The sequence below is a fragment of the Ambystoma mexicanum genome, chromosome 12 (assembly GCF_040938575.1).
Source record: "Ambystoma mexicanum isolate Mex_15411 chromosome 12, UKY_AmexF1_1, whole genome shotgun sequence".
In the NCBI taxonomy this organism is placed as follows: Eukaryota; Metazoa; Chordata; class Amphibia; order Caudata; family Ambystomatidae; genus Ambystoma; species Ambystoma mexicanum.
Window position 1 is genome coordinate 935,165,590 of NC_090936.1, and position 24,612 is coordinate 935,190,201.

At 49.0% G+C, this 24,612-nt stretch overlaps 1 protein-coding gene across 1 annotated transcript in view; it reads right to left on the reverse strand.

Annotated features, from left to right (window-relative positions):
• NEDD1 (NEDD1 gamma-tubulin ring complex targeting factor) overlaps positions 1-24,612 on the reverse strand; it is a 551,712-nt gene that overhangs the window by 375,833 nt on the left and 151,267 nt on the right. Inside the window, exon 8 of the mRNA XM_069629423.1 lies at positions 23,887-24,094. Within this exon, the coding sequence (XP_069485524.1) occupies positions 23,887-24,094 (208 nt within the window). The remainder of the gene's footprint in view (positions 1-23,886; positions 24,095-24,612) is intronic.

The following is a 24,612-nucleotide window of genomic DNA, read 5'->3' on the forward strand; positions in this document are numbered from 1 at the left end:
TTTATTGCCATTTTCTGAAAAAACATATTTGCTCTCCATTTTGTTATTTCCTCTCAACCCCACATAGCAAACTAGGATTCCTTGGTGGCGTCATGACCGCCTACATGTGGGAAGAAGAGGAGCCAAATTTGGCGGAGATATCTCATGTAACAAAAAGGTTACAAACGATTGAATAGCAAGATGCCGAAATTGACAAAAAAGGGCTCAGCACTGGGAGGGACTCAGCAGTTAAGCGGTTAATAGATAAACATCAACTGAACTTTCGGGCTCAAGGTGACATTTCCCATTTACTATCCTTGGGATGGTGGGTTATTTGAGATACTTCAGGAGTCCACAATGGAAGGTTTCTGCAAGTCTCCTTCAAACGGGTTTTGCTATTTGCATGTATTGCTCCAAATGCATTGCACGGCACAATGGCACAATATAAATGCAGGACGCCATAATTCCTAGAAGGCGCATTGCCTTTTGCACAGTTACCTGGTGACTAACTGTGTATATTGAGGGATTTGAAATAGCATGTTTTGTACCCTCTCGTTGGAGGGGAAGTCTAGGCAGTCTTCTGTTCTAATTAGTGCCCTTAGCAATTGTTTTACTTGGGTGGGAATTAGGCATGACATTTTCTCCTTGATGGAGAAACCTTATTGAAACAGTAGGTTGACTGTTGAGTATTTTGTTGACACAACTGAGGTGTGTCGTCTGTTATTAGCCAGTCTTCTAGGTAAGGGTACACTGGAATGGAATGCCACTGTAGGTGTGCAGCCACCACTGCAAGGACTTTTGTGAACATGGTAGGTGCTGAGTGTTAGGGGAGCTTTCTGGAAGGTAGGACTTCACAAACCTATCCCAGTGGTTTGTAGATCCCCCAACTCTTGGCATCAGTCTGTACTTCTGCTGAAACCTTAGTAGAGTAGCAGAGAAGTAAGGCTCATCATAAGAGGAAGAGCTGTACACTGAACCTAGTTAGTAATGCACATCAAAGAAACACTTGTACATAAATGTACATTGCAATATAGATGTACACAAGATTTACTATAAAATACTTGGCACAATACACCAAAGCACTTAGGAATACTTTGAAAATATCCTAAAGTTCACTGCTTAGTTCGAAGTTACTTGCGGTTACATTTGTTACAGCTTTGACAGTCATAACAGTTTTATCGTATTATCGGTAATAATTTGCACTTGCGAATCTTAGCAGAAATACGGTAAAGACATTTACTCTGCATACACATATAAGATAAGGACTTTGGCGAAAGGAAATTGATTGGTTAGTGTTCTACTAGCACGGCCTAAGGTTCTAGAGGCAGTTTATTTGCACGATAAGCCTTTCAAATTACAAAAAGCATCCCTAGCTAAAGGCAGTTTGGAGAGGGCTTCAAATCTCGAAAAGCAGCACAATACGAAATGTTCCTGTGGATACGTTCAAGTCTTTAGGATGTAGCAAGATTAAACCTAATTTCAGAGACCGTGTTAAGGACTTGCTAAAAAGACACAAGCAGCAGCTTGAGTCGGAGGTAAGAAGGGGGGGGGGGGTCGGGGAGGGGATAACCTGGACACCTAGGTGCACTCAAGCGCTCCCGAGAGACTTCACAGATAAATGTAAGCAATACCTTTTTCCCCCACTGTACCTTAGGTTAGAAGAAAGAAAAGATTCTGGGTGGATTCTCCTCCATGCAGCATTGCTGGACCCGACCTCCGGATTCCTTGGTCTCATGATCACAGGACAATGGGCGGGATCTCTCCGCAGCAGTCTCAAGGGAGGACCTCTGGCACAGCTTTCAGCAACTTCTCCGGTCACTCTGTTGGTGCTCCAAAAAAGGTGCCAAGACCACAAAGGATGCGATTGGCCCGGTCAATAATCGTAGCTTCTTACGGCCCCACACTCTGCTGAGGGGCACTGAATGAGTCGGATCGGGTGGATAGTGTCATTGAGGGCTCAGCAAAGACTTGGAAGAATTCTGACTTTACACAACAATGCACTCTGAATGGGCAACAGGTGGCCTGGTATTGGGGTTTCAGAGTTCTGGAAACTCACAAGGTCCTGGGGAGATGGCTCAAATCAAAGTAGTTAGTTAGTCTTGGGACTGGTTGTTCCCACCAGTCAAAGGGAAGGAGGAGTCCTCTTCGGAGTTCCTCTATCGCACAGAAAACAGGGTCAGTAGTCCACTTGCCTTTCTCCTCAGGAGCCTCACCTTTTATACAGTTGAAGCACACTCCTCTGCAATCTCCCTCAGCAAGATACAGAAAGGGGCAGGTGGCTGTCCAATCAGGACAGCCAGACCCCCAGAGGGAGCTGGTTCCATTCAGACACTCTGGCAGACAAAGGGCTGGGGAGTGAAAAACTCCACCCCCACTTCCTGCCTGCCCAGACACACTGGAGCCTAGTCAGGGACACCCAAGGGTTCCCACCAAAGGCGCGACACACACACACACACACACACCCCCTCTCAGGACGGTAGAAGAAGGGATGAAAAAGAACCATGCTAGTAACGGCCAACAAGTAAAAGGTGCCACCAAGTTAACACTTGGGTGACCCTACTCTGTATAACCGGGGCTATGGACATATTCTGCGGTAGCATTACCACAATTGGTAGAACACGTCCACTGCCACCTGCCAATAGCTAGGTGATTGTCTATGTGACATAATAGTAACAGGAGCAGAGAGAAGGGGGGTACGAAGTATCCCCTTGGCACTCTACAGGCGGTGGTGTGTACCAATCTCTCAAATTATGTTTTAAATGTTTTAGGAGAGATACTAAGTGTAAAAAACTGTAGTTACTCTGCGATATGGAAAATAATCTCAAAGGAGGACCGATAGGGTCCCCAGCAGCACTACCAATAAGGAGTTGTGTGCTGCAAAAGTAAGATACGTATGCATTAAGAAAGTGATAGACTCCATAGGACAGAAATATACAAAGGAAAGAGTTCCAAAAGACAGAGTCCATAGGAATGGATGATGGGGGGGGGGGGGAAAGGCTCCACTCATTCAGGATTAAAGAAAAAGGACCATAAGTACAGCAAAAAGTGCTGGGGGTCTCACCAGGAAAGGGGATGATGCATACAAATGATAAATCTCCTTAACAATGATAAGCACTGAACTGGTAGTGCTCGTTTCCTACTTTGAATTCTGGGTATTTTCTGCACGCTGGCAACATTGAAATATGAAAGTATCTATCTTTCATGTCCAATGTTGCCATGTAAAACCCCTGTTTCAGCAGAGGAATTACTTCCTGTAGCATAGTTTCTCAATTTTTGAGGCTTGAAATACTTGTTTGCAGGGAGCCGGTCTAAGACTGCATCCATTGTTAGATCTTTCTTTTGAACAAGGTAGTAGATTGAATAAATACCTTGGTTTTCCCCCAGAGTTGGTGCCAGTTATATTGCTCCTTTTTGCAGTAATGTTAAAATGTCCTCTTCTAGAATTAAGTAATGTTCGGATTACTTTCTCCATTTTCGTGGTGGATGGTGGCGCAGTATTTCCAGAAACTCGACTGAATAACCTTTTACCACGGTTGTCAGCACCCAGTGAACTGATATTATCCCCTCCCATGTGTGGGTGAATGATTATTAGTGACCGCCTACAGCAAAAGCATGGGAGGATCATTTGTTGGTGGGGGAAGCTGAGCCTCCAGAAGCTGCAACTCTGCGCCACCCTTTGCCTCTACGGAACACTTTGCTGGTTTGACTGAAAAGAGGATGTTTGCCCTTGGGGACTGTAGTAAGAGGAGGCAGATGCTCCAAATCCAAACTGACAGGATTTTGAGAAACCTTAGCCCCAAAGGTGCCTCGATGGATATAGGGCTTTTTCAAATCTGCACTAATGTTTTTAATGCATCATGCTCCTTCTTTGTAGTTTCCAGTTGATCGTCAACTGCCTTCCCAAAGAGGACCGAATTTTCAATAGGCATGTTGATTAAAGGTGCCTGAGTCTTGGGTTTAAACCCTGAATCCCAGAACCAAGAGTGGCGTTTAAGTAGGGTACCTTCAGCTATTACTCTCCCAGAAGGGTCTGCTGAGAAAGTATTTTGAAGATGTTTTGGGCTACGTGTTTGCCCTCTGAAGAGATTTAGATCTGACCTTGCAGGTTTGGTGACAGAATCGAGATGTTTTAGTATCTCATCCCACTGGGTGCTATTGTAGCTTGCAAGCAGGGTGGTGTTTGCAATCCGTGTTATATATGCTCCAGAGGTTATTCATTTTCCCAAGGTAAACAATCTCTTGCATTCCTTATTCAGAGGTGCTTCAGCATTAGATAGTGGAACACCAGCCCTTTTCCTAGTGGTGTTGACCACTGGGGAAATCAGGCTTTGTATTTCAAGAGGGTCAGATGGAGATGGTTTAAACAGGATTTCCACTCTAGGGTTAGCTGCCCGAGTAAGTGAAGGGGTAGTGAGTGGTGGGGCAATTATTTTCTTTATCAACTGTAAAAGAGGAATGGCCTGGCTGAAAACCTCTCCCATTTAAAATTTCCTCCACGAAATCAGTGTAGTCCACAATTTCTTCCGTATGAATGTTGAAATGACTGCTTTTATAACAAATCATTGTATAACAACTGATCATCAATGGGGGAAATGTAAGCACTGTCAGATGAGACAACACCTGCATTGTCTTTAATGGGTCATCTTAATAAAAATCAGGGTTATCTTTAGGATCACCCTGATTGACATGACATACATCTTTATCTGTCTCCCCTTCTCTTTGGAAAGAGTTATGAGAGATGTCTAAGACAGCATGTGTGGGCGATGTTGGCCTCCTTGGTGATTTCACTAAAGGTTGTTCACCTTGCAAGCCTTGCCCCACTTCTAAATTTAACAACTTTTGCCCGATTGGGTATTTCTTCATGAAGTCTACAATAGGAGACTTTTGACCAGGTCTCTGCTCTGGGTATTTCGGGTAGTGGGAACACAATAGCCTCAGGATCTTCTCTAGGCCTCTTCTTCTGAAGAGATTGGGACAAAGGGGAGTTAGCCTCTGAATATGTGGTCACTTTCTCAGGGACAGCAGTTTTGTGCGAAAGGTTTGCATGGGTCTTTTATTGGTGTTTATCTTCACTAGCATGAGATTTATGGTTTTTCAATGTGCGTTTGTGAAACTTCTGTCAGGCATACAATACACGCCTAACGAAGAATGTATTTCTTTATTGCCTAGCGCTAAACGCGGTTGCAGCAGACTTTTTGGGCGTATGGTTGATAGGCCGGGAAGTGCCTTCTGCCGGCGTGAAACATCCTTTCGAGTTCTCCGTGGAAGTGCGGGTCAGGGCTGTGTAAAGTGTGTGTGTATGTCTGTCACCAGGAGTTTTCCCCATAGCAGTGTGCTGCGACTGCCTTTTAGGGCCAGGGACTGACGTGCAGGAGCCGTAAGGTTCCCTTGAAACGTCTTCGGCCTCCGAAACTGAGCCCGTGCAGCCTTGGCCTTTCGCGTCCAACTGAAAGGTGCTGGTATGGGTTTCTTATTCGGTCATCATCGCATGGTGTTAGGGAAAGTTTGAATGCAGTACCCTCTGGGAACACTACAAACTAGGACTACAGGAATACGTGGTATTAAAAATTGTAATACACAGTTTTGGTAGCGTGTTGAGCAGCCAGACTCATCTCAAGAGGGGAAATGTGAGCTGTGGTGGAGTTGCACAAAGATTCACTGTTACAGGTATTCAAATAAACCCTTACACTCAAGGTTTCTTGCATAAACAATCAGTCAGTTATAAAGCCTTATTCAGAAGGGAGCAATAGAATAGTAATGCAAATACACTTCAATACTGTACACTGAGTTTCTGAATCAGACAAGGCCCTTTTGGGATGGCCCACAGACACAATCTACACCCACAGGTGACTTCAGTAACAAGGGTGCTGGGGACATTAATACCTTACTGTTGGCATTTAGAATACTCTTTAAAAGTTGGTAAAGGGCAAAAGGTTATTAGAACACAAGAGATCACACATTTTCTTAAGCAGTGCAGATACTTTTAGAGTTCGCTAGAAGTGTCATTCAGTTCAATAGGCAAAGTCAATGGGAAAAGATCTTGGATAGGATAAAGCTCTTCTGGTAAGTAATGGAAAAGTCTTTGCACAAGTTCTTAAGAGTCTTTGATAAGAATCAAAATGTAGGGCCACAAGCCGATTAGACTTGTGAGTTGTGGAAGTTACACTACAGTAAGAACTATGTTCTCTTAGACTTGTTTTACAGTACCTTAGTAAAGAAGAAAAGGTGCAGCCGATGACTATTCCTGTGCAGCTCTGCAGATCTCACTGTTCCTGGGCCTCAGTCGTGGGGACAAGAGGGAGGATGTCGGGGGACTCATGCACTGTACTGGCTCTGTCAAAACTGCCAACTTTTACTTTCAGTGGCTGCTTTTGAGTTTCATCTCCTTGCGGTACAGCAAATAGCAATAAGCGTGGTTCGTAGCGGTCAAGGTGGACTTTTCTCACATCTGAGGTCCCGCACTCAACTGAGGGGGTTCAGGCTTGTCAGTCCCGCTTCGTGGGAGTCTACAGGATCTTCCAAAAGCTTTAGGCCATCTTACAAGCAACGCACACAATCTGGTGCCCCTCTCCCTGGCTCTACGGTATCCTGCAGCAACTCTGAGGAAATTCAACCAGCTTCAAGATGGGTGTCCAGGTGGCTTACTTGGGAGTGGATTGGTCCCACCAACTCAAACGGGAGAAGTCGTCCTTGCAGGGGTTTCTCTGTCGATGCGAACTTGGCAAGTAGTCACTGCCGCAGGGCTTCACCTGGCAAACCAACGGTCCAGGAGTTGCAGCAGGCGTCCACTTCAAGCTCTTTGGTTCCTTCGTCCAGTGGTCGACTTTGCCTTCCAAGCCAAAAGACTTGCCTTTTATTCAGTCCTCTCCCATTCATTCCAGCCTAGCTGTCACTCACCCAGCAGGGTGGCGGTCCTTGCCGGACAGTCAGCCAAGCAATGACGGTAGAGTGCATTTGGGTCTCCTAGGAGCACAGGGAGTTTCGGGCACCTCCCTCACTTCCTGCCCACGCCAGACACTCTGGAGCAAGAGGCGGGGTTCACTCCTGAAGCCCGTCAAAGGCAAATTAACAAAGAGACCAAACCTGGTTTGGCGCGCAGAGGAAAAACTCTAGGACCGTTTGTTAGGAAGAATTCTCTGTTTAGGTTGAATTTCCTAACCTAGTGAGTCCCCCAGCAGCTTTGCTGGATTTTGTGGGGTTTATTTTTTTCTCCTGCCAAGAGTGAGACTCTTTTACCCTCACTCTTGGACATGACTTGAGAGTGTTTCTGTGACTTGCTATGTGCTTATGGGCTAGGGGGTAATTTTCCCCATAGGCCATCATTGGTTTTTGAATGTGTGTTACACAGCACCCTCAGTGCAGTAGCACAGGGGTGTCCTAGAGACCCCCAAACATAGACTCCACACCCTGGGACTGACTACTGTCTCCCTGAGTCTGTAAAGTTGCCATTGACCTTACTAGTCTTAACTTAGGAACTTAACCAGTACAAACCATCTTACTGTGGAAGTACTGGTAGGGGCAATTAGATTGCCCCTGGGTCTGTTGTCGAGGGGGTACTGTCCCGTCCCCCCTCGCCGAGTTCTGGCTGGTGGCAGTGGATACCACGGAAATATTCCACCGGAATATTTCCCAATGAGATTTCCCATTGTTTTTGATGCACCACTTTTTGGTGCAATGTTAAAGATACCGCCGGTTTAGTTATTTAATATAAATTCCCCGGTTGGGATTTTTTGCCGGAACTCGCCGCCAAAATGGCATCTAGGTTCACTTCAGTAACCCTGAATCCGAGTCGAGCCTTTGTTCCACTTTTGGCTGGCTTCTGCACAGAAGCCCTCCAAAGTGGTGCCATTCTGTCTGGGTACCACAGGGGGTGTGGGAGGGGGTTTAGGCACCCTGGACTGAGTTGCCTTGCCAACTCATGTCGCACTCTAGTGTGATTGGCCCAAGTGGTGAGCCACCCCGCTCACCACTTAGCGTGTTTTGAGTGACAGCTAGGCTGTATGAATGGGGGTTTGCTGCATAAAAGCAGGGTTTTTGGGACTGGTTCTTCAGAAGTCGCCACAGGACCTAAGAAGCCGAAGAGGGAGAAGCCGAGCCGACCTGCCAAGACGACACCACCGGTGAAGCCCTGCAGAACCGCCTCACCACTTTTCCCGACGACAGAGGAGATCCCCCGCCGGAGAGTCTTCTTCCCTTAACTGGTGGCGACAACCAGTTGCTGCCTTCTTTTCGCCGTCCCGAAGCATCTCGTGGCCGCCTTGCCTGTGCCAAGCACTTTGGCAACCGGGATACCACTTTTTACCTCAACCGCGAAAGAGGGGAAAAATCCTTTGTGACCGGAAAACTCCACGGCTGGCCTCATCCCTGGTAGTGCAACGACCTGCAGCTTTCCCCTACGTCGAGATCACCTCTTCCTCGGGACGACGCCGCGACTTGCACCCACTACCAGGAACGACTACCACCGCTGGAGGATTCTTTCCACTTTTAAAGGTACTGTGTTCCGCCCGGCCTCCCTTGCCACCGATTGTACGAGGTAGATTTAGCCCTCGGCTCTCGAACCTGGGTAGGTCTGGGACACCCTAACGAAACTTTTCAGAACCGTAGTAAAACCTTTTCTCTCACCTGCAAAGACTTGTGACATTGTGTGATCTTGGGCACATTTTTCGCCTGGCTCCCTCTAAAGCGGGCCCCGAACTAATTCTCCTTGTTCCACCATTGACTGTCTTTGCTAACCTTATGTGAAAAGTGTTTTACCTTACTGCTTTCTTTATTTCTGCCTTTCCCTCCCTTTTGGTAATACTTGTTGGAGTACCATCTAACGTTAAGCGCTCACCTCTGGTTGGAAATAAGTGGGGTTAACTTAGAATTGTCCAACAAATGATTAGGGATGTACATATGAGTAATAGTAACTGCGTTTGACTTTCTTATCTTTCCTAATGTGCTAGTGTAATTTATGAGTGTGCCTTTAATAAATAAGTTTATACTTTTACACCTAGCTCTGGTCAGTGTTTGCTTGTGCTACTGTGCCTCTGTACCTATTGTGTATCCTCTGTATACTGCCTAACTCTTCTTGAGGGAAGTCTAACTGCTCAGCCACAGCTACCACAGTGAATCTGTGCGGTGCAGACTGCTACCAAGTGGGTTTACTGCCAACACCTGTAGACTTAAATCTTTTGCAGTGGTCCCAGAGGGAACTGCACAGGTTTCTGCCTAACACTGGTGTACAGCGGTGGGATCTGTATTGAGTATACACTTTAGAGTACTTTTGAGATACCTTAGTGCAACTAACCACAAAGCTTAAGCACAAGAAAGAAAAAGTCATTTTTAACCTGTCTACTATGGAAAGTTATAGTCAAGAGTCCCTTGCTACAAAAACTGCTGATTGTCTAAGACTTCTCTGTAAGCATAAGAATCTCATGACTAAAGGAAAGAAAATAGAGCTAATAGAAAGGTTGTTAGAAAACCAAAGTCTGGATGATGGTTCAGAGGAACCTATCACTCCAGCAAATGTAGAAAGCAGCAATGATCTTGATATGGCACAAAGTATTGATGATCTTGGGTCAGAACCAGAAGAGGAGGATGAAACTGTTGTAGATAGAGCAGACAGAGGCCTAGAGGGACTACCAGCTGTACCTACTGGACCTTTGCCAGGTCCCACATTTAGCCCTCAATACTTTGAACTAGAGAAAATGAAACTTGAATTAGAGTACAAGAAACTTAATGCTCAAACTGACAAAGAACTAAGGCTAAGAGAAATGGAGCTCAAGTATGAGCTAGAAATGAAGAAATTGTCTGTTGAGAATGCTTCTCTCTCTGGCTCCTCTAGAAGTTCCAGTCCTAAAAGACCCCGGATGCCTAAGGAATTGATTGATATGTATGAGCCTAAATTGGATGTGTTGGATTGGTTGTCTATGTTTGAGTATAATCATGGGCTCCAGAACATCACAGGTAATGAGTTACTCACCTGGTTGTTCTCTAGGCTTCCCCCTGTTGCAACTGATGTGGTAATGGAGTTGGGGGAGGAGGATAGGAAAGAGTATGAATGTGTGAAACTAGCTTTGATAGCTAGGTTTGGGAAGACCCCTTCCCAGTATCTTAAGAGGTTTAGGAGCCTCAAAAAGCATGATGGTACCCCTTGGGCTACCTGGGTGTGTGAAGGGTTGAAAAACTTAGAGGGATGGATTAAGGGTTACAAAGTGAACACTTATGAAGGAATGAGAAATCTGGTAATGATGGAGTCAATTTATGATGCCTGCTCTCCTGAGCTCAGACAGCACTTAGCTGATTCACAGGAATTAGATCCTAGGAAGCTAGCTAAGGCTGCTGACTTGTGGGTTGCCAACAGGGCTACTCACAAGGATTCTGGGGTAACTCAGAAGAAGGATGAGGGAAGACAGCCTAAGAAAGACTCCAAAGAGAATTCTAATAATCCTAATTCCAAAGAGGGCCCCAAACAAAACCATAAGGGTAAGCCACCTGGGAAACCACAGCAGAGTAGTATACCTTCTGGTGCTAAACCAGAAGGAGGTCAGAACAAGCCTCCATTCCAAAGGACCTTTGGGGCCTGTTATGTTTGTAAGGCTACTGACCACGTGAAAGGAGATCCCAGATGTAAGGGTAAACCTTCAGGGGTCCAACTTGTCTCCTTAGCCTTCGCTCCAGAGGAGGAAGTCACTATGGCAAGTGGAAACTTTCTACTACTGGCGGATGAACCCACTGGAGTCTCCGCCAGTGTTTCTTTAGTCTCTCTGGGGTTGTGGGAACAGCAGAATTTAGATGTATATAATTCTATCCCAGATAATACTAAAGAGTATTAGAAGGACAGTGTCCACGTGAATGGTCAGGAGACTCCTGCCATCAGGGACACTGGGGCCAGCATAACTGTGGTGGATGAATCATTTTTCAAGGCAGAGGATGTTGCTAAGGCACCCAAATGCCTCACCAAGTTAGCTGGAGGGCCTGTGCAGATGTGTCCCCAGTTACCAGTTCTCATCCAGTGTAATGATATGGCTGTGAAGATACCTGTCAGTATACAATGTGAAGTGCCAGGAAGAGTTCTGCTAGGAAATGACCTGAAAGCTCTGGGAGTTGTGTCACATACCCCCAGGCCTCCTAGTAAAAGGTTACAGGAGCTCACCAAATCTGCAAGAGAGAAAACCCTGCGAGGTTTATCTCAGGAGATGACAGAAATCACTCCTCTCCCACTGGAACAACTTACTGCAGTAACTACCAGATCAGGAGCGAAGGGGCAACCCAAGACTCCTAGGAAAAAGCCTACAGCAAGCACTCCAGTGCTTCCAACAAGGACTTCCCCGAGGTTGTCCAAAGTTACACCTGTAACTCCACCTCCAGCTGAGGCTGAGAGGGAGGTACAACCCTGTTTGGTTGAACTAGACTCTGAAGAAGAGCTAGTAGGAGGCCCAGAACTTATTGGAGACCTGGACCCAGCTGACCATCCTGAGCTGCAGTCTTTACTGGCAGAAGGTGGACCCAGCAGGACAGCTTTCCGTAAGGGACAAAGAGAATGTCCAACTCTGGAGGGTCTCCGCCAGCAGGCAGCTTCTCAGGCTGATGGGCAAGAGCCTGGGAAGTATAGGTTACACTGGGAAGATGGCCTCTTCTACAGTGAACCAACCGAATCTGAACCTGGAGCATACCAACGCCTGGTAGGGCCCCAAGAGAACAGACAACAGTTCTTGCAACTAGCCCACGAGATTCCTTTGGCTGGTCACTTGAGTTTCAAGAAGACCAAGGAAAGGCTCTCTCTCTACTTCTATTGGCCAAAAATGGGGGCTGAAGTAGATAGGTATTGCAGGAGCTGCCATACCTGCCAGACTTCTGGTAAGGTTGGTTCCAAGAATGTGGCACCTTTAGTGCCTCTCCCAGTCGTGGGAGTCCCATTTGAGAGGGTAGGGATTGACATTGTTGGTCCCCTTGATCCCCCAACCTCCTCAGGCAACAGGTTTATCCTTGTTGTAGTAGACCATGCTACTAGGTACCCTGAGGCAATTCCTATGAGGACTGTTACAGCTCAGGCTGTGGCTAAGGCCCTCCTTGGTATCTTTACCAGGGTTGGGTTTCCTAAGGAGGTGATCTCTGACAGGGGGACAAATTTTATGTCCAACTACATGAAAGCCATGTGGAAAACCTGCGGAGTCACCTACAAGTTCTCAACCGCCTACCACCCTCAGACAAACGGGTTGGTAGAAAGATTTAACAGAACCATGAAGAGCATGATAGGTGCCTTAGAAGAGCCCCTTAAGAAGAAGTGGGACCTTCTACTGCCATGCCTTCTATTTGCTTATAGGGAAGTCCCTCAGGAGGGAGTGGGTTATTCTCCCTTTGAACTTCTCTATGGCCATCCCGTCAGAGGCCCCTTGGCCCTGATTAAGGAGGGGTTGGAGAGTGCTCCTTCCCCCAAGCCAGTCAGAGTGACTGACTATGTGATAGGTCTCCGAAGGAGAATGTCACACATGATGGCAGAAGCAAGTGACAACTTGAAAGCTGGCCAAGCCCTGATCAAACATTGGCATGATCAGAAGGCTAACATGGTTGAGTTTACTCAAGATCAGCTAGTTCTAGTTATGCTCCCAACAAGGCAGAGGGCCTTGCAAGACAAATGGATGGGACCCTTCAAGGTTGTGGGAAAACTTGGAGAGGTCAACTATCTGGTGGATCTGGGCAAACCCAGGGAAGCTCCCAGAGTCTTCCACACCAACCGCCTCAAAGCCTATGTCTCTAGACCAGAAGTAGGAGCATTGCTTCTAGCTTCATCGGAAGGGGAGGAGGAGAGTGACGCTCTACCTGACCTCCTGAGAGGCTTACCTTTGGACGAAAAGGTCGAAGGAGTTAATCTCTCTTCAGATCTGACTCCTGAGCAACAGGAGGAGTGCAAAGCTATGTTAAATCAGTTTGCCCCCCTGTTCTCACTTTCACTAGGCTTGACCCCTTGGGGACAGCATGAGATACTCACTGGTGACTGTCTGCCAGTCAAAAGCAGGGGATATAGAATGTCAGAACATGTCAGAACCCACATCAAAGGAGAGGTCAAGAAGATGCTCGATCTCGGGGTAATAGAGCCCTCTACTAGTCCATGGTCTAGCCCAGTAGTGTTAGTACCAAAGGCAGGATCCAAAGAGTTGAGATTCTGTGTGGACTATAGAGCTCTTAATGCAGTCACCAAGACTGATGCCCACCCTTTGCCAAGGACAGATGAGTTGGTGGATAAACTTGGTGCAGCCAAGTACCTCAGCACACTGGACCTTACGTCAGGCTACTGGCAAATAGCCCTGACAGACCATGCCAAGGAGAAAACTGCATTTTCGACCCCAGTTGGCCTATACCAATTCAAGGTTATGCCTTTTGGACTGAAAAATGCACCTGCAACATTCCAGAGGATGGTGAACCAAGTTCTAGCTGGGATGGAGGACTTCTGCATGGCATACTTGGATGACATTGCAGTCTTCAGCCACTCCTGGGAAGAACATGTGACCCACTTAGGACATGTTTTGCAGGCTCTTGAGCAGGCCAATCTGACCATAAAAGCAAGCAAGTGCCAAATTGGTCAGAGTAAAGTGGTCTACCTTGGACATGAGGTAGGAGGTGGAGAAATAAGGCCTTTGCTCAGCAAGATTGAAGCTGTGCAAAATTGGACAACACCTACTACTCAGACCCAGGTGAGAGCCTTCTTAGGCCTCACTGGGTACTACAGGAATTTCATTGAGAACTATGGGACCATAGCTTCTCCTCTGAATGTGATCTCCTCTCCAAAATTCCCTAAGAAGGTCAAATGGAATGAGGAATGCAATCAGGCCTTTGAAAACCTGAAGAAAGCTCTCTGCCAAGCTCCAGTACTCAGAGCTCCTGACTACCACCAAACTTTCATTGTACAAACTGATGCTTCCAATGTAGGTATAGGTGCAGTTCTTAGCCAACTGGATGAGAAGGGTAGGGAACACCCCATTTGCTTCATCAGTAGAAAACTGAAGGATCCTGAAACAAGGTGGGCAACTATCGAAAGAGAATGCTTTGCTATTGTGTGGGCACTGAAGAAGTTTAGGCCATACTTGTGTATGGTTCTACTTTTGTCATTCAGACTGACCACCAACCCTTGAGATGGTTAATGCAAATGAAAGGGGAAAATCCCAAACTATTGAGATGGTCAATCTGCCTCCAAGGGTTTGATTTCACCATTGAGCACAGGTTAGGGTGTCACCATCAAAATGCTGATGGACTCTCTAGGATGTATGTCATCGACTAGAGGTATGAGGTTCATCCAGGAGTGGATTAAATCCTCCTGTCCCTTAGTCTGGGGGGGGGGGCGAGTGTTAGGAAGAATTCTCTGTTTAGGCTGAATTTCCTAACCTAGTGAGTACCCCAGCAGCTTTGCTGGATTTTGTGGGGTTTATTTTTTTCTCCTGCCAAGAGTGAGACTCTTTTACCCTCACTCTTGGACATGACTTGAGAGTGTTTCTGTGACTTGCTATGTGCTTATGGGCTAGGGGGTAATTTTCCCCATAGGCCATCATTGGTTTTTGAATGTGTGTTACACAGCACCATCAGTGCAGTAGCACAGGGGTGTCCCAGAGACCCCCAAACATAGACTCCACACCCTGGGACTGACTACTGTCTCCCTGGGTCTGTAAAGTTGCCATTGACTTTACTAGTCTTAACTTAGGAACTTAACCAGTACAAACCATCTTACTGTGGAAGTACTGGTAGGGGCAATTAGATTGCCCCTGGGTCTGTTGTCGAGGGGGTACTGTCCTGTCCCCCCTCGCCGAGTTCTGGCTGGTGGCAGTGGATACCACGGAAATATTCCACCGGAATATTTCCCAATGGGATTTCCCATTGTTTTTGATGCACCACTTTTTGGTGCAATGTTAAAGATACCGCCGGTTTAGTTATTTAATATAAATTCCCCGGTTGGGATTTTTTGCCGGAACTCGCCGCCAAAATGGCGTCTAGGTTCACTTCAGTAACCCTGAACCCGAGTCGAGCCTTTGTTCCACTTTTGGCTGGCTTCTGCACAGAAGCCCTCCAAAGTGGTGCCATTCTGTCTGGGTACCACAGGGGGTGCGGGAGGGGGTTTAGGCACCCTGGACTGAGTTGCCTTGCCAACTCATGTCGCACTCTAGTGTGATTGGCCCAAGTGGTGAGCCACCCCGCTCACCACTTAGCGTGTTTTGAGTGACAGCTAGGCTGTATGAATGGGGGTTTTCTGCATAAAAGCAGGGTTTTTGGGACTGGTTCTTCAGAAGTCGCCACAGGACCTAAGAAGCCGAAGAGGGAGAAGCCGAGCCGACCTGCCAAGACGACACCACCGGTGAAGCCCTGCAGAACCGCCTCACCACTTTTCCCGACGACAGAGGAGATCTCCCGCCGGAGAGTCTTCTTCCCTTAACTGGTGGGGACAACCAGTTGCTGCCTTCTTTTCGCCGTCCCGAAGCATCTCGTGGCCGCCTTGCCTGTGCCAAGCACTTTGGCAACCGGGATACCACTTTTTACCTCAACCGCGAAAGAGGGGAAAAATCCTTTGTGACCGGAAAACTCCACGGCTGGCCTCATCCCTGGTAGTGCAACGACCTGCAGCTTTCCCCTACGTCGAGATCACCTCTTCCTCGGGACGACGCCGCGACTTGCACCCACTACCAGGAACGACTACCACCGCTGGAGGAATCTTTCCACTTTTAAAGGTACTGTGTTCCGCCCGGCCTCCCTTGCCACCGATTGTACGAGGTAGATTTAGCCCTCGGCTCTCGAACCTGGGTAGGTCTGGGACACCCTAACGAAACTTTTCAGAACCGTAGTAAAACCTTTTCTCTCACCTGCAAAAAGACTTGTGACATTGTGTGATCTTGGGCACATTTTTCGCCTGGCTCCCTCTAAAGCGGGCCCCGAACTAATTCTCCTTGTTCCACCATTGACTGTCTTTGCTAACCTTATGTGAAAAGTGTTTTACCTTACTGCTCTTTATTTCTGCCTTTCCCTCCCTTTTGGTAATACTTGTTGGAGTACCATCTAACGTTAAGCGCTCACCTCTGGTTGGAAATAAGTGGGGTTAACTTAGAATTGTCCAACAAATGATTAGGGATGTACATATGAGTAATAGTAACTGCGTTTGACTTTCTTATCTTTCCTAATGTGCTAGTGTAATTTATGAGTGTGCCTTTAATAAATAAATTTATACTTTTACACCTAGCTCTGGTCAGTGTTTGCTTGTGCTACTGTGCCTCTGTACCTATTGTGTATCCTCTGTATACTGCCTAACTCTTCTTGAGGGAAGTCTAACTGCTCAGCCACAGCTACCACAGTGAATCTGTGCGGTGCAGACTGCTACCAAGTGGGTTTACTGCCAACACCTGTAGACTTAAATCTTTTGCAGTGGTCCCAGGGGGAACTGCACAGGTTTCTGCCTAACACCGTTCCACAAAGACATAGCGAAAAACAAAGACCGTGGACCATTTTAGCAATGATGGCTAGATGCCATTTTGAAAACGATGGCTCCCGCGGTTAACGTTACCGGGTCCGCAAACTGTCGCAGTAAATGCTAACCTTGGTAGCTCAAAACAAAACAACTGCCACCAGCCAGTCAATTGAGGAAAGGGTAACACAAAATGTTACATGAGCATTTAGACACTGAGGATACTAAGTAACCCCTCCAGCACTCTATTGTAAGATAAGGTGTGCTGGGTCTAGCAAGTACAATGCTAGGTAAAGCCAATTTCATTTTACTGCTCTGGGAAACAGTAGTTTATCCCAGAGAAGGTATTTAAACCTTGGGAAGTCTGAAAGGTGCACTGAAGGTGCTGTGTGACAATTGTAAAAGATGATGCATATGGAGTTTGTTAGACTCCATAACCAAAAAGAAACAGAGGTAAAATTCACAGAAAAATACATGAGTGGGGAAAAAGGGTCATACTCTCTCCAGGTTAAAAAACAAATCAAGTCCTCAAAATCCAGCAAAGTTGCTTGGGGTCTCTAAGGTGAAGGGAATTAGGAACAAGTTACTTACCTGTAACTGTTGTTCTCCAGCATGGGTCTGGCATGGATTCACATGCTCATGAATATTCCCCGTCAGGCTGGGAATCCTCGGTAAAGAAAAATCAGTTTCGTTTCTGATCTGTCTTTCGTAGTAGTAACCAATCACTGATCTCTGTGTCATACTGACCACAGCCAATGACTGCCCTCTACCTAAGCCCCGCCTCTGGCAGCCATCTTCAGATTTGGTAGCACGTGAAGTGGCAGTATGACCAAGTGAAGAGCCGCAGAGGGGGTAGGCGGGAGGGTTCGCATGTGAATCCATGGCAGACCCATGCTGGAGAACAACAGTTACAGGTAAGTAACTTGTTCCTTCTCCAGCATGGGGTCTGGCATGGATTCACATGCTCATGAATAAAAGAATACATAGCAGTACACACATGCACAACCACGGGAGGTGGCAAAGGCTCAACATTAAGCATTATATCCAAAACTCAACATTAAGCAATTCTTACCTCCTCACCAGGCTCACCTTAGGCGAACAGGTTGCGCAGCACTGCTTGCCCGACCCTGGTCTCCTCCCTGGAATCCCGATCGACGCAGTAGAATTTCGTGAAGGTGTGCGTCGACCTCCACGTAGCAGCCCTGCAGATGTCCAGCAAGGGCACACCAGATAGGAACGCCGTGGTAGCTGCGATCGCTCTGGTGGAATGGGCTCTCGGACGGCCAGGCAGCGGTCGGTTTGCCAACCGATGACAGTACATGATACAGCCAGAGAGCCATCTGGAAATGGAGGCCTTCGATAGAGCCTTCCCCTGATTGACAGGTCCAAAGCTCACAAAAAGTTGTGACGTCTTCTGAAAACAATTTGTGCGGTCCACGTAGAACCTCAGCGCTCTAGCCACATCCAGCGAGTGCAAAGTCCTTTCAGCCGGCGACGAAGGCGACGGGAAGAAAACAGGCAACACCAAGGGTTCGTTAAGGTGGAAGTCTGACAGCACCTTGGGCATGAAGGAGGGGTGCGTCCTGAGCACTACCCTCGTGTCGTGAAAAGTACGTACGGGGGCTTGCAGGAAAGGGCCTGGATCTCTCCCACCCGTCGTGCGGAGGTGATGGCCACAAGAAACGCTGTTTTCCACGACAAGAACTTCAACGGAGCAGAGTGCAGAGGCTCGAACGGAGGTCCCATGAGCTTGGTCAGCACCACGTTGAGCTCCCACGCCGGGGCCGGAGCCTTCACCGGCGGGAATGATCTGAACAGTCCCTTCATGAATTCTTTCACCAGACGATGAGACCACAAAGACGTCTGCCCCGTGGTTCTGGTGTATCGGGAGATCGTAGCAAGATGAATCTTGGTGGACGCGTGCGCCAGTCCAGCCTTGGCCAGCGTCAGTAGGTACGGCAGTACCTGGGGAGCGTAATCCGTAGAGGGTTAATCTTCTGTGCGTGGCACCAGACAGAGAACCTCTTCCATTTGTGTCCATAGCATTTAAGAGTTGAGGACGCCCTGGCCTTTGCAAGAACCTCTCTACAGTCGGCCGGTATGTCGTAGCCTCCAAACTCTAACGCTGCAGGAGCCAGGCCTGCAAGTTCAGCGACTTCGGCGCCTCCTTCCCTGGAGAGAAGATCCGCGTCCACTGGCAGCTTGATTGACGGGGACGCTGACAAGTCCAGAAGGTCCGGGAACCATATCTGCCTCGGCCACGCAGGTGCGACGAGGATCATCCTGCACCGTGACCTCTTGAGCTGGTTGATGAGCCGGTTCAGCAACGGCAATGGAGGGAACGCGTAAAGAAACAGGCCCTCCCAGGGGAACGAGACAGCATCGCCCATGCTCCTCGGCTGGGGAAACCTGCTGGCGAACCTCCGGCACTTGGAGTTCGTCGCCGTCGCGAACAGATCGATCTGGGGTGTGCCCCACCGTCGGAAGAGGCGGTCCACTAGATCCTGTCGTAGTTCCCACTCGTGGCACGAGCGCAGCTCTCTGCTGAGCGAGTCGGCGATGGTGTTTTTTATTCCTGCCAGATGAAACGGCACCAGAAACATCCCTTGGGCGACGGCCCAATGCCACAGATCCTGCGCCTCCTTGGACAGGGCTGGGGATCTGGTACCGCCCTGCTTCCTGATGTAGAACATGGTGGTGGTGTCGTCGGTGAAGATCCTCACCACCTTGCCCTTGAGGGACGGAAGAAAGGACCTGAGGGCCCAAAACACTGCACAGAGCTCCAGGACGTTGATATGGAGGGACTTCGTCGGAATCCAAAGGCCTCTCGCGTGTAGATTTTCGGTGTGCGCTCCCCACCCTTCCAGGGAAGCATCCGTGGTCACTGTCTCCTGGTGGCCGGGGGTCTGGAAGTCCATGCCCGCCGTCAGATGCGCGCGGGTGCCCCACCACCGGATCGCTCGTCAGAAACTCTAGTCGAGTGTGATCCTCTCCTCGAAGCTGCCCATCTGGATCCAGCGCGCGTCCAGGAACTCCTGCAACGGGCGCATCCGGAGCCTGCACAGACGGATGAGATAAATGCAAGAAGACATCATTCTGAGAGCAGGACTTGATGGACCTCACCCTGGCCGCGTCCGCAACCAGCATCCGCTGCACCTTGCCCAACATGGCCCTCGTCCTTTCCTCCGACGGAGAGGCCAGAAGCGACACGGTCGAGCTTCGCTCCCAGAAACAGTGCGTCTTGCGCGGGCACCAGGTGGGACTTGGCGTAGTTTATGGAGAATCCCAGGTCCGTGAGTAGTTGGACGGTCCTTGCCGTGTGCTCGATGGCGCCCTTCCTGAGCATCGCCCTTACCTCCAATAGAAGTTGAGGGACGTGATGTTCCTTCCTGGCCACAGGGGGGACGTGCGGGCACCTCTTTAGAAACTCGAGCGCGTGACCCAGAGCCAGGGCGTCCAGCACCCAACGGTCGGTGGAGATGGACTCCCACACGCTGACGAAGCTCGCCAGCCGGCCTCCCACCGGGGTGCTTCGGTGGGGGCCCGATCCCACGGCCGGTTCAGTCCTGCTTCGACGAGGCTTTGCCGCCTTGTCCTCCTTGGCGACGACGGCTGGGTCCGCCCGACTTGCCTCGTCCCCTGTAGGCTTCCTGTGACGACAAACGGGCCGCTTGACGATAGGTGGAAAATCCACCGCTGGAACCTTTGGAGGCACCATGTTTGCCTCCGCCGCTCCGAAAGGGCGGCCGTTGTTGCTGGAGAACACCAAGAGCCCGGGCCGTCTCCGTGTCCGCCTTGATGGCTTGTAGGGAATCGTCCACTGTTTTCCCAAACAGGTTGCTCCCGTCGAACGGCATGTCCAAGACTCTGGTCTGCACGTCCTGACGGAAGTCAGTGGCCTTGAGCCATCCACGCCGCCTAAGGCACACGCCGTTGCCCAACTGGCGAAATCCAGTGTCAGATGTCCGTCGCTATAGTAATGGCGTGGTCCGACGCCACTTCTCCTTCCTGCAAGATCTCTAGGGCCTCTGCCCTCTTGTCGTCTGGTAGGAAGTCCAGAAGGGGGGCGAGTTTGTACCACAACTCCGTCGTAGCGGGCTACGATAGCCAAGGCGTTGGCAGCCTTAATCGTCGTCGCTGCCGATGAGATGACTCTGCCTCCCATCGTGTCCAATTTCTTTCCCTCGCCGTCCGGCGGGGAGGTTGACGTAGAGGCCGCGCCCCCCCCAGCTTTCTTCCTGGCCGCCGCAGAGACGACCGAGTCCGGGGTCGGCTGTGCCCGAAGGCACAAGGGGGCCGCGTCCGGGACCCGGTACTTCTTCTCGTACCGATCCCTTCTAGCCGGCGTTGTGGATGGGTTCTTGAGGAGGGAGAGACCCTCATCCCAGATATCGTCCAGTAGAGGTACAGCGAGGACCGTCTTCCTCTTGGTCTCGCTCTGTTGATAAAGGAAACCTTCCTTCTTTTCTTCCGGGTAGAGCTGGAAAAGCTCGGATGCCCTGGCGATCATGGCGTGAAACGATCCAATCTCGTCGGGCGGGGAAGCCCGGGTGGGAGGTGACAACGGGAGATCCTCGTAAACCTCGTCGTCTGTACCCGTCGCGGCCGTGTCAGTCCCCGTATCATCCCCACGTGTCGTGGACGGGGAGGAGGGCTGAGCAGGGCGCGATGGTTGAAAAGGAGGTGTAGGATGAATCCTCCTTCTCTTAAGAGGAGGGCTCCCAGAAGGGCCTGGCTCCGGGTCCCCCGTCGGGAGAGGTTCCTCCGTTGGTGGTAACGGCAGTCTCGTCCTTATCTCCGAGCATAAGGACTGTATAGCCAACAAAATAGCCGCCGAGTTGTCTTGCGGCACTGGTTGAGGGGGTTCCGACGGGCGATCAGGAGCCCCGTCGGCACCCTCAACGTTCTCGTCGTCTCCCAAGTCGGGGTCCCTCCCGACAGGATGGTCTTCTTCCACGCCAGCGCCGTGGCCTAAGACTTCGATCAGCTCCTCCTCAGAGGTTGAGGCCGAATCCACGACGACCTCCTGCCCCCCTTTTTCTTCTCCGTCGGAGGTTTCACGGGGGTCCTGTCGATGGGCATGAAAGAGGACTCCCTCCGCGGTGGGCCTCCCTCCTGGGCCCCGAGGTCGTCCGAGGTCGCCACCACTGGTGTAGCCTCCACAGGCTGAGCCAGGGCCGCCGCAACTGTCTCGATAGAGGCCTTGGCCGGATGGATCAAGGCTTTCACCACCTTGGGTGCGCTCACCGCCTTCTCCTTGGGGGGAGGGTCACCACCTCGCTCCCCCTCCGATGGGGCCTTCGAGCACGACCGGGGTCTCTCCAGGAGCTTCGCCGGGTGCTCGGCCTTCCTCTTACCCGAGCCAGAGCGTTGGCTTGTGGTTGATGGCGCCGGGGAGGATGTGCCCTGCCTGGCGCCCGTAGAGCCCGACCGTTCGGCGCTCCCGGTGCCAGCGGACTCGCGGTGCTTGGCCTTCTGTTGGATCCCCGTCGCCGGGGCGCCCTCAAAGGACTTAGAAGACCGCTCTGACTTCGTCTTCTTCTCGCCTGACGGGCTCTTTCATTCCAGTCAGTTGGCGAGACGCTGATGGCGGTCCTTCATGGTCCGCTCAGACATATTGCTGCAAAACGCACAGTCCTTCTCCACGTGCGTCTTGTCTTCATGCAGGCAGTAAAGGCAAAGGGAGTGTTCGTCCTCCTTAAAGACATTCTGAAGCTGGCATCCAGGGCAGACCCTGAACAGCTTTCCGGGCGTCGAGCTTCCCTTCTCCTGGGCCATGCTCGAGAAGGGCCTGAGAAACTTCTGGAGTCCTCCAAAAGCGTGGCTCGACGAAATCTTCACCCTTGAGGGGCGTAGAAGAATCTGACACGGGTCCCTGTTGATCGGATAAAGAAACGGTGGAGCTTGAGGCTCTTTTGACCGAAAGAGAACATTTTCCTAAGAAAAAGCGCGAAAAAAAGCACTAACGCTCGAGAGCAATAGCACGAGGATCCCAACACTTGAACGTGCGGTAAAAATCTGAAGATGGCTGCCAGAGGCGGGGCTTAGGGAGAGGGCAGTCATTGGCTGTGGTCACTATGACGCAGAGATCAGTGATTGGTTACTACTACGAAAGACAGATCAAAAACGAAACTGATACTGATTTTTCTTTACTGAGGATTCCCAGCCTGACGACGGGGAATATTCATGAGCATGTGAATCCATGCCAGACCCCATGCTGGAGAAGCATATTTTTGAGAACTCTCCCTAACACATGGGCTGCCCACTGTTTTGTGTATTGTTCTTTTAGGGTCTTGGTCATAAATTATTTGCAAGACGCACAACGCCCCTGTGGGTGGTCTGAGAAGGCGCACTCAATGGGTGTCTTTCCACAGATATTTTCTGTTACAGCTTGAACAGAATTTAAATGGAGTCCGCTCCATTGTGAATGAGAATTATAAAAGGCAGCTAGACAAGGGCAGAATATATGTAGTGGAGGTATGCATTCTCTGATAGAGATAACAATCTGCCCCCCCCCCCACTCTCCCTTTTCCTAGGCCGAAGCCTGGTGTAGCCTGAAGCCTGTCACCTGATCGGAGCCCATTCGATTAGGCAGTCGTTGGTCGGTTGGTCTTCAAGTTGTTCGTCAAACAGGGACCATCGAAGAAATACAATTTACGTTAACTTAGAAAAAATAGCAGCACTACAGACCCTGAGTAACATGCCAGGCCATGAGGGTGTCTGAGTGACCTCAGCACCTGAGGGGTCATGGGTACAGTAGATGTCACACTGGGATAATATTACAAACACGCCCAGTGAACGTCCCTTTTCGAACTTCGTAAACAGGTGCAATATTCTGTGCTTACCACTAGAGGTCGGCCCATGCAAAGCATGTGATTCTAAGCAGATCCACAAGACTCAGAAATGTGTGTTATATGTTTTTGTGTAATATTACTACCCACTAGTTCATTTTTCAGTGTGTTCTTAAAGGCCTTTGTAAATAATTGTATTTTTACAACTCATTCTCGAAGCTGAATCTGTGCGTTTTATTCTGTGTGGACTCATTGGGGCCCCCAACCAATCAGGGAGACCCAGGAAGCCTGCCAGCCAATCAGGAAGATTGGAACGTGAGCTTTCCCTCATGGGAAAACTCACGTTTCAAGACTGTTGGGCTTGATTTGCTCTGGCCTATAATTGGCCCAGGCATTATCTGACCCAGTAAAGCCCTTGTCTGTCCGGGTTCATTGCTTAATTAGACATTTACTCACTGCAAAGTAAACTGGATACATGTGTCCACCAATTCCCTTTACCTTTCATTGATACATTCAGTGGACGCAGAGTTATTTTAAAGGACAGACACATATCACAATAGCTACCAATTTTGCTTAGATTATACATGCTATAGGTGCCAGAGGATAATCACACCACAATAAACCTAAAACACCAGTACATAACTTCAATGAGGTATGAGACAGAATTCAACTCTAGACAACTGTTTTAATTACCTGCTTTGTCTTGATAAGCATCGGTTCCTTTATTCTCTGTTGGTTGCATGCTTGGAGCTAAAACTCCAGTGGTTACTGACAAACTCAAATCCTTAACCATGTTAGAATTCTGGTTTCCAGAGATAGCATTTCCTTTATGTGAGCTTCCCTTGTTCACAGAAGAAGAGAACAAAGAGGACGATCTACTTGAAGAACCTTTACTACTAGACTGCAATGTAAACATTAGAACACGTTAAATTAATAGGTAATACAATGAAGTACACCAGAAAACAAACATGAAATGCATCTTTTGCACATTATTACTAAAAGCAATATTAAGTGCAATAGGCCATTCCATCGTTCCTTAAACAGACTACTCCAGTTACTTCAAATTCCTGTATGTCTAGACAACCACTCTCGAGATGTCTGCAATGAAACCTAATATTTGGAAACTGTTCACATTCCCACTGCTGAAGCTTACTTTGTTTTAGGTCACTTTGCCATGTGTTGATAACCGGCGGCAGCATTCACCCCGACCCATCCCAAACAGGGGGGGTGAGGATTAAATGGCAGAAAGAAGAATAACCAGTTCTGAAGGTAAAAATATAAAACAGGTGGAATTCAGCAATTGACAGAAGCATACAACATGCAGCAATAGGACCTACAACTGTTTATAGTTGTACACACAATCATTGAGAGTTTTATGACTAGAACCCATACACCATACGTTTTTATTTTGGCATATGA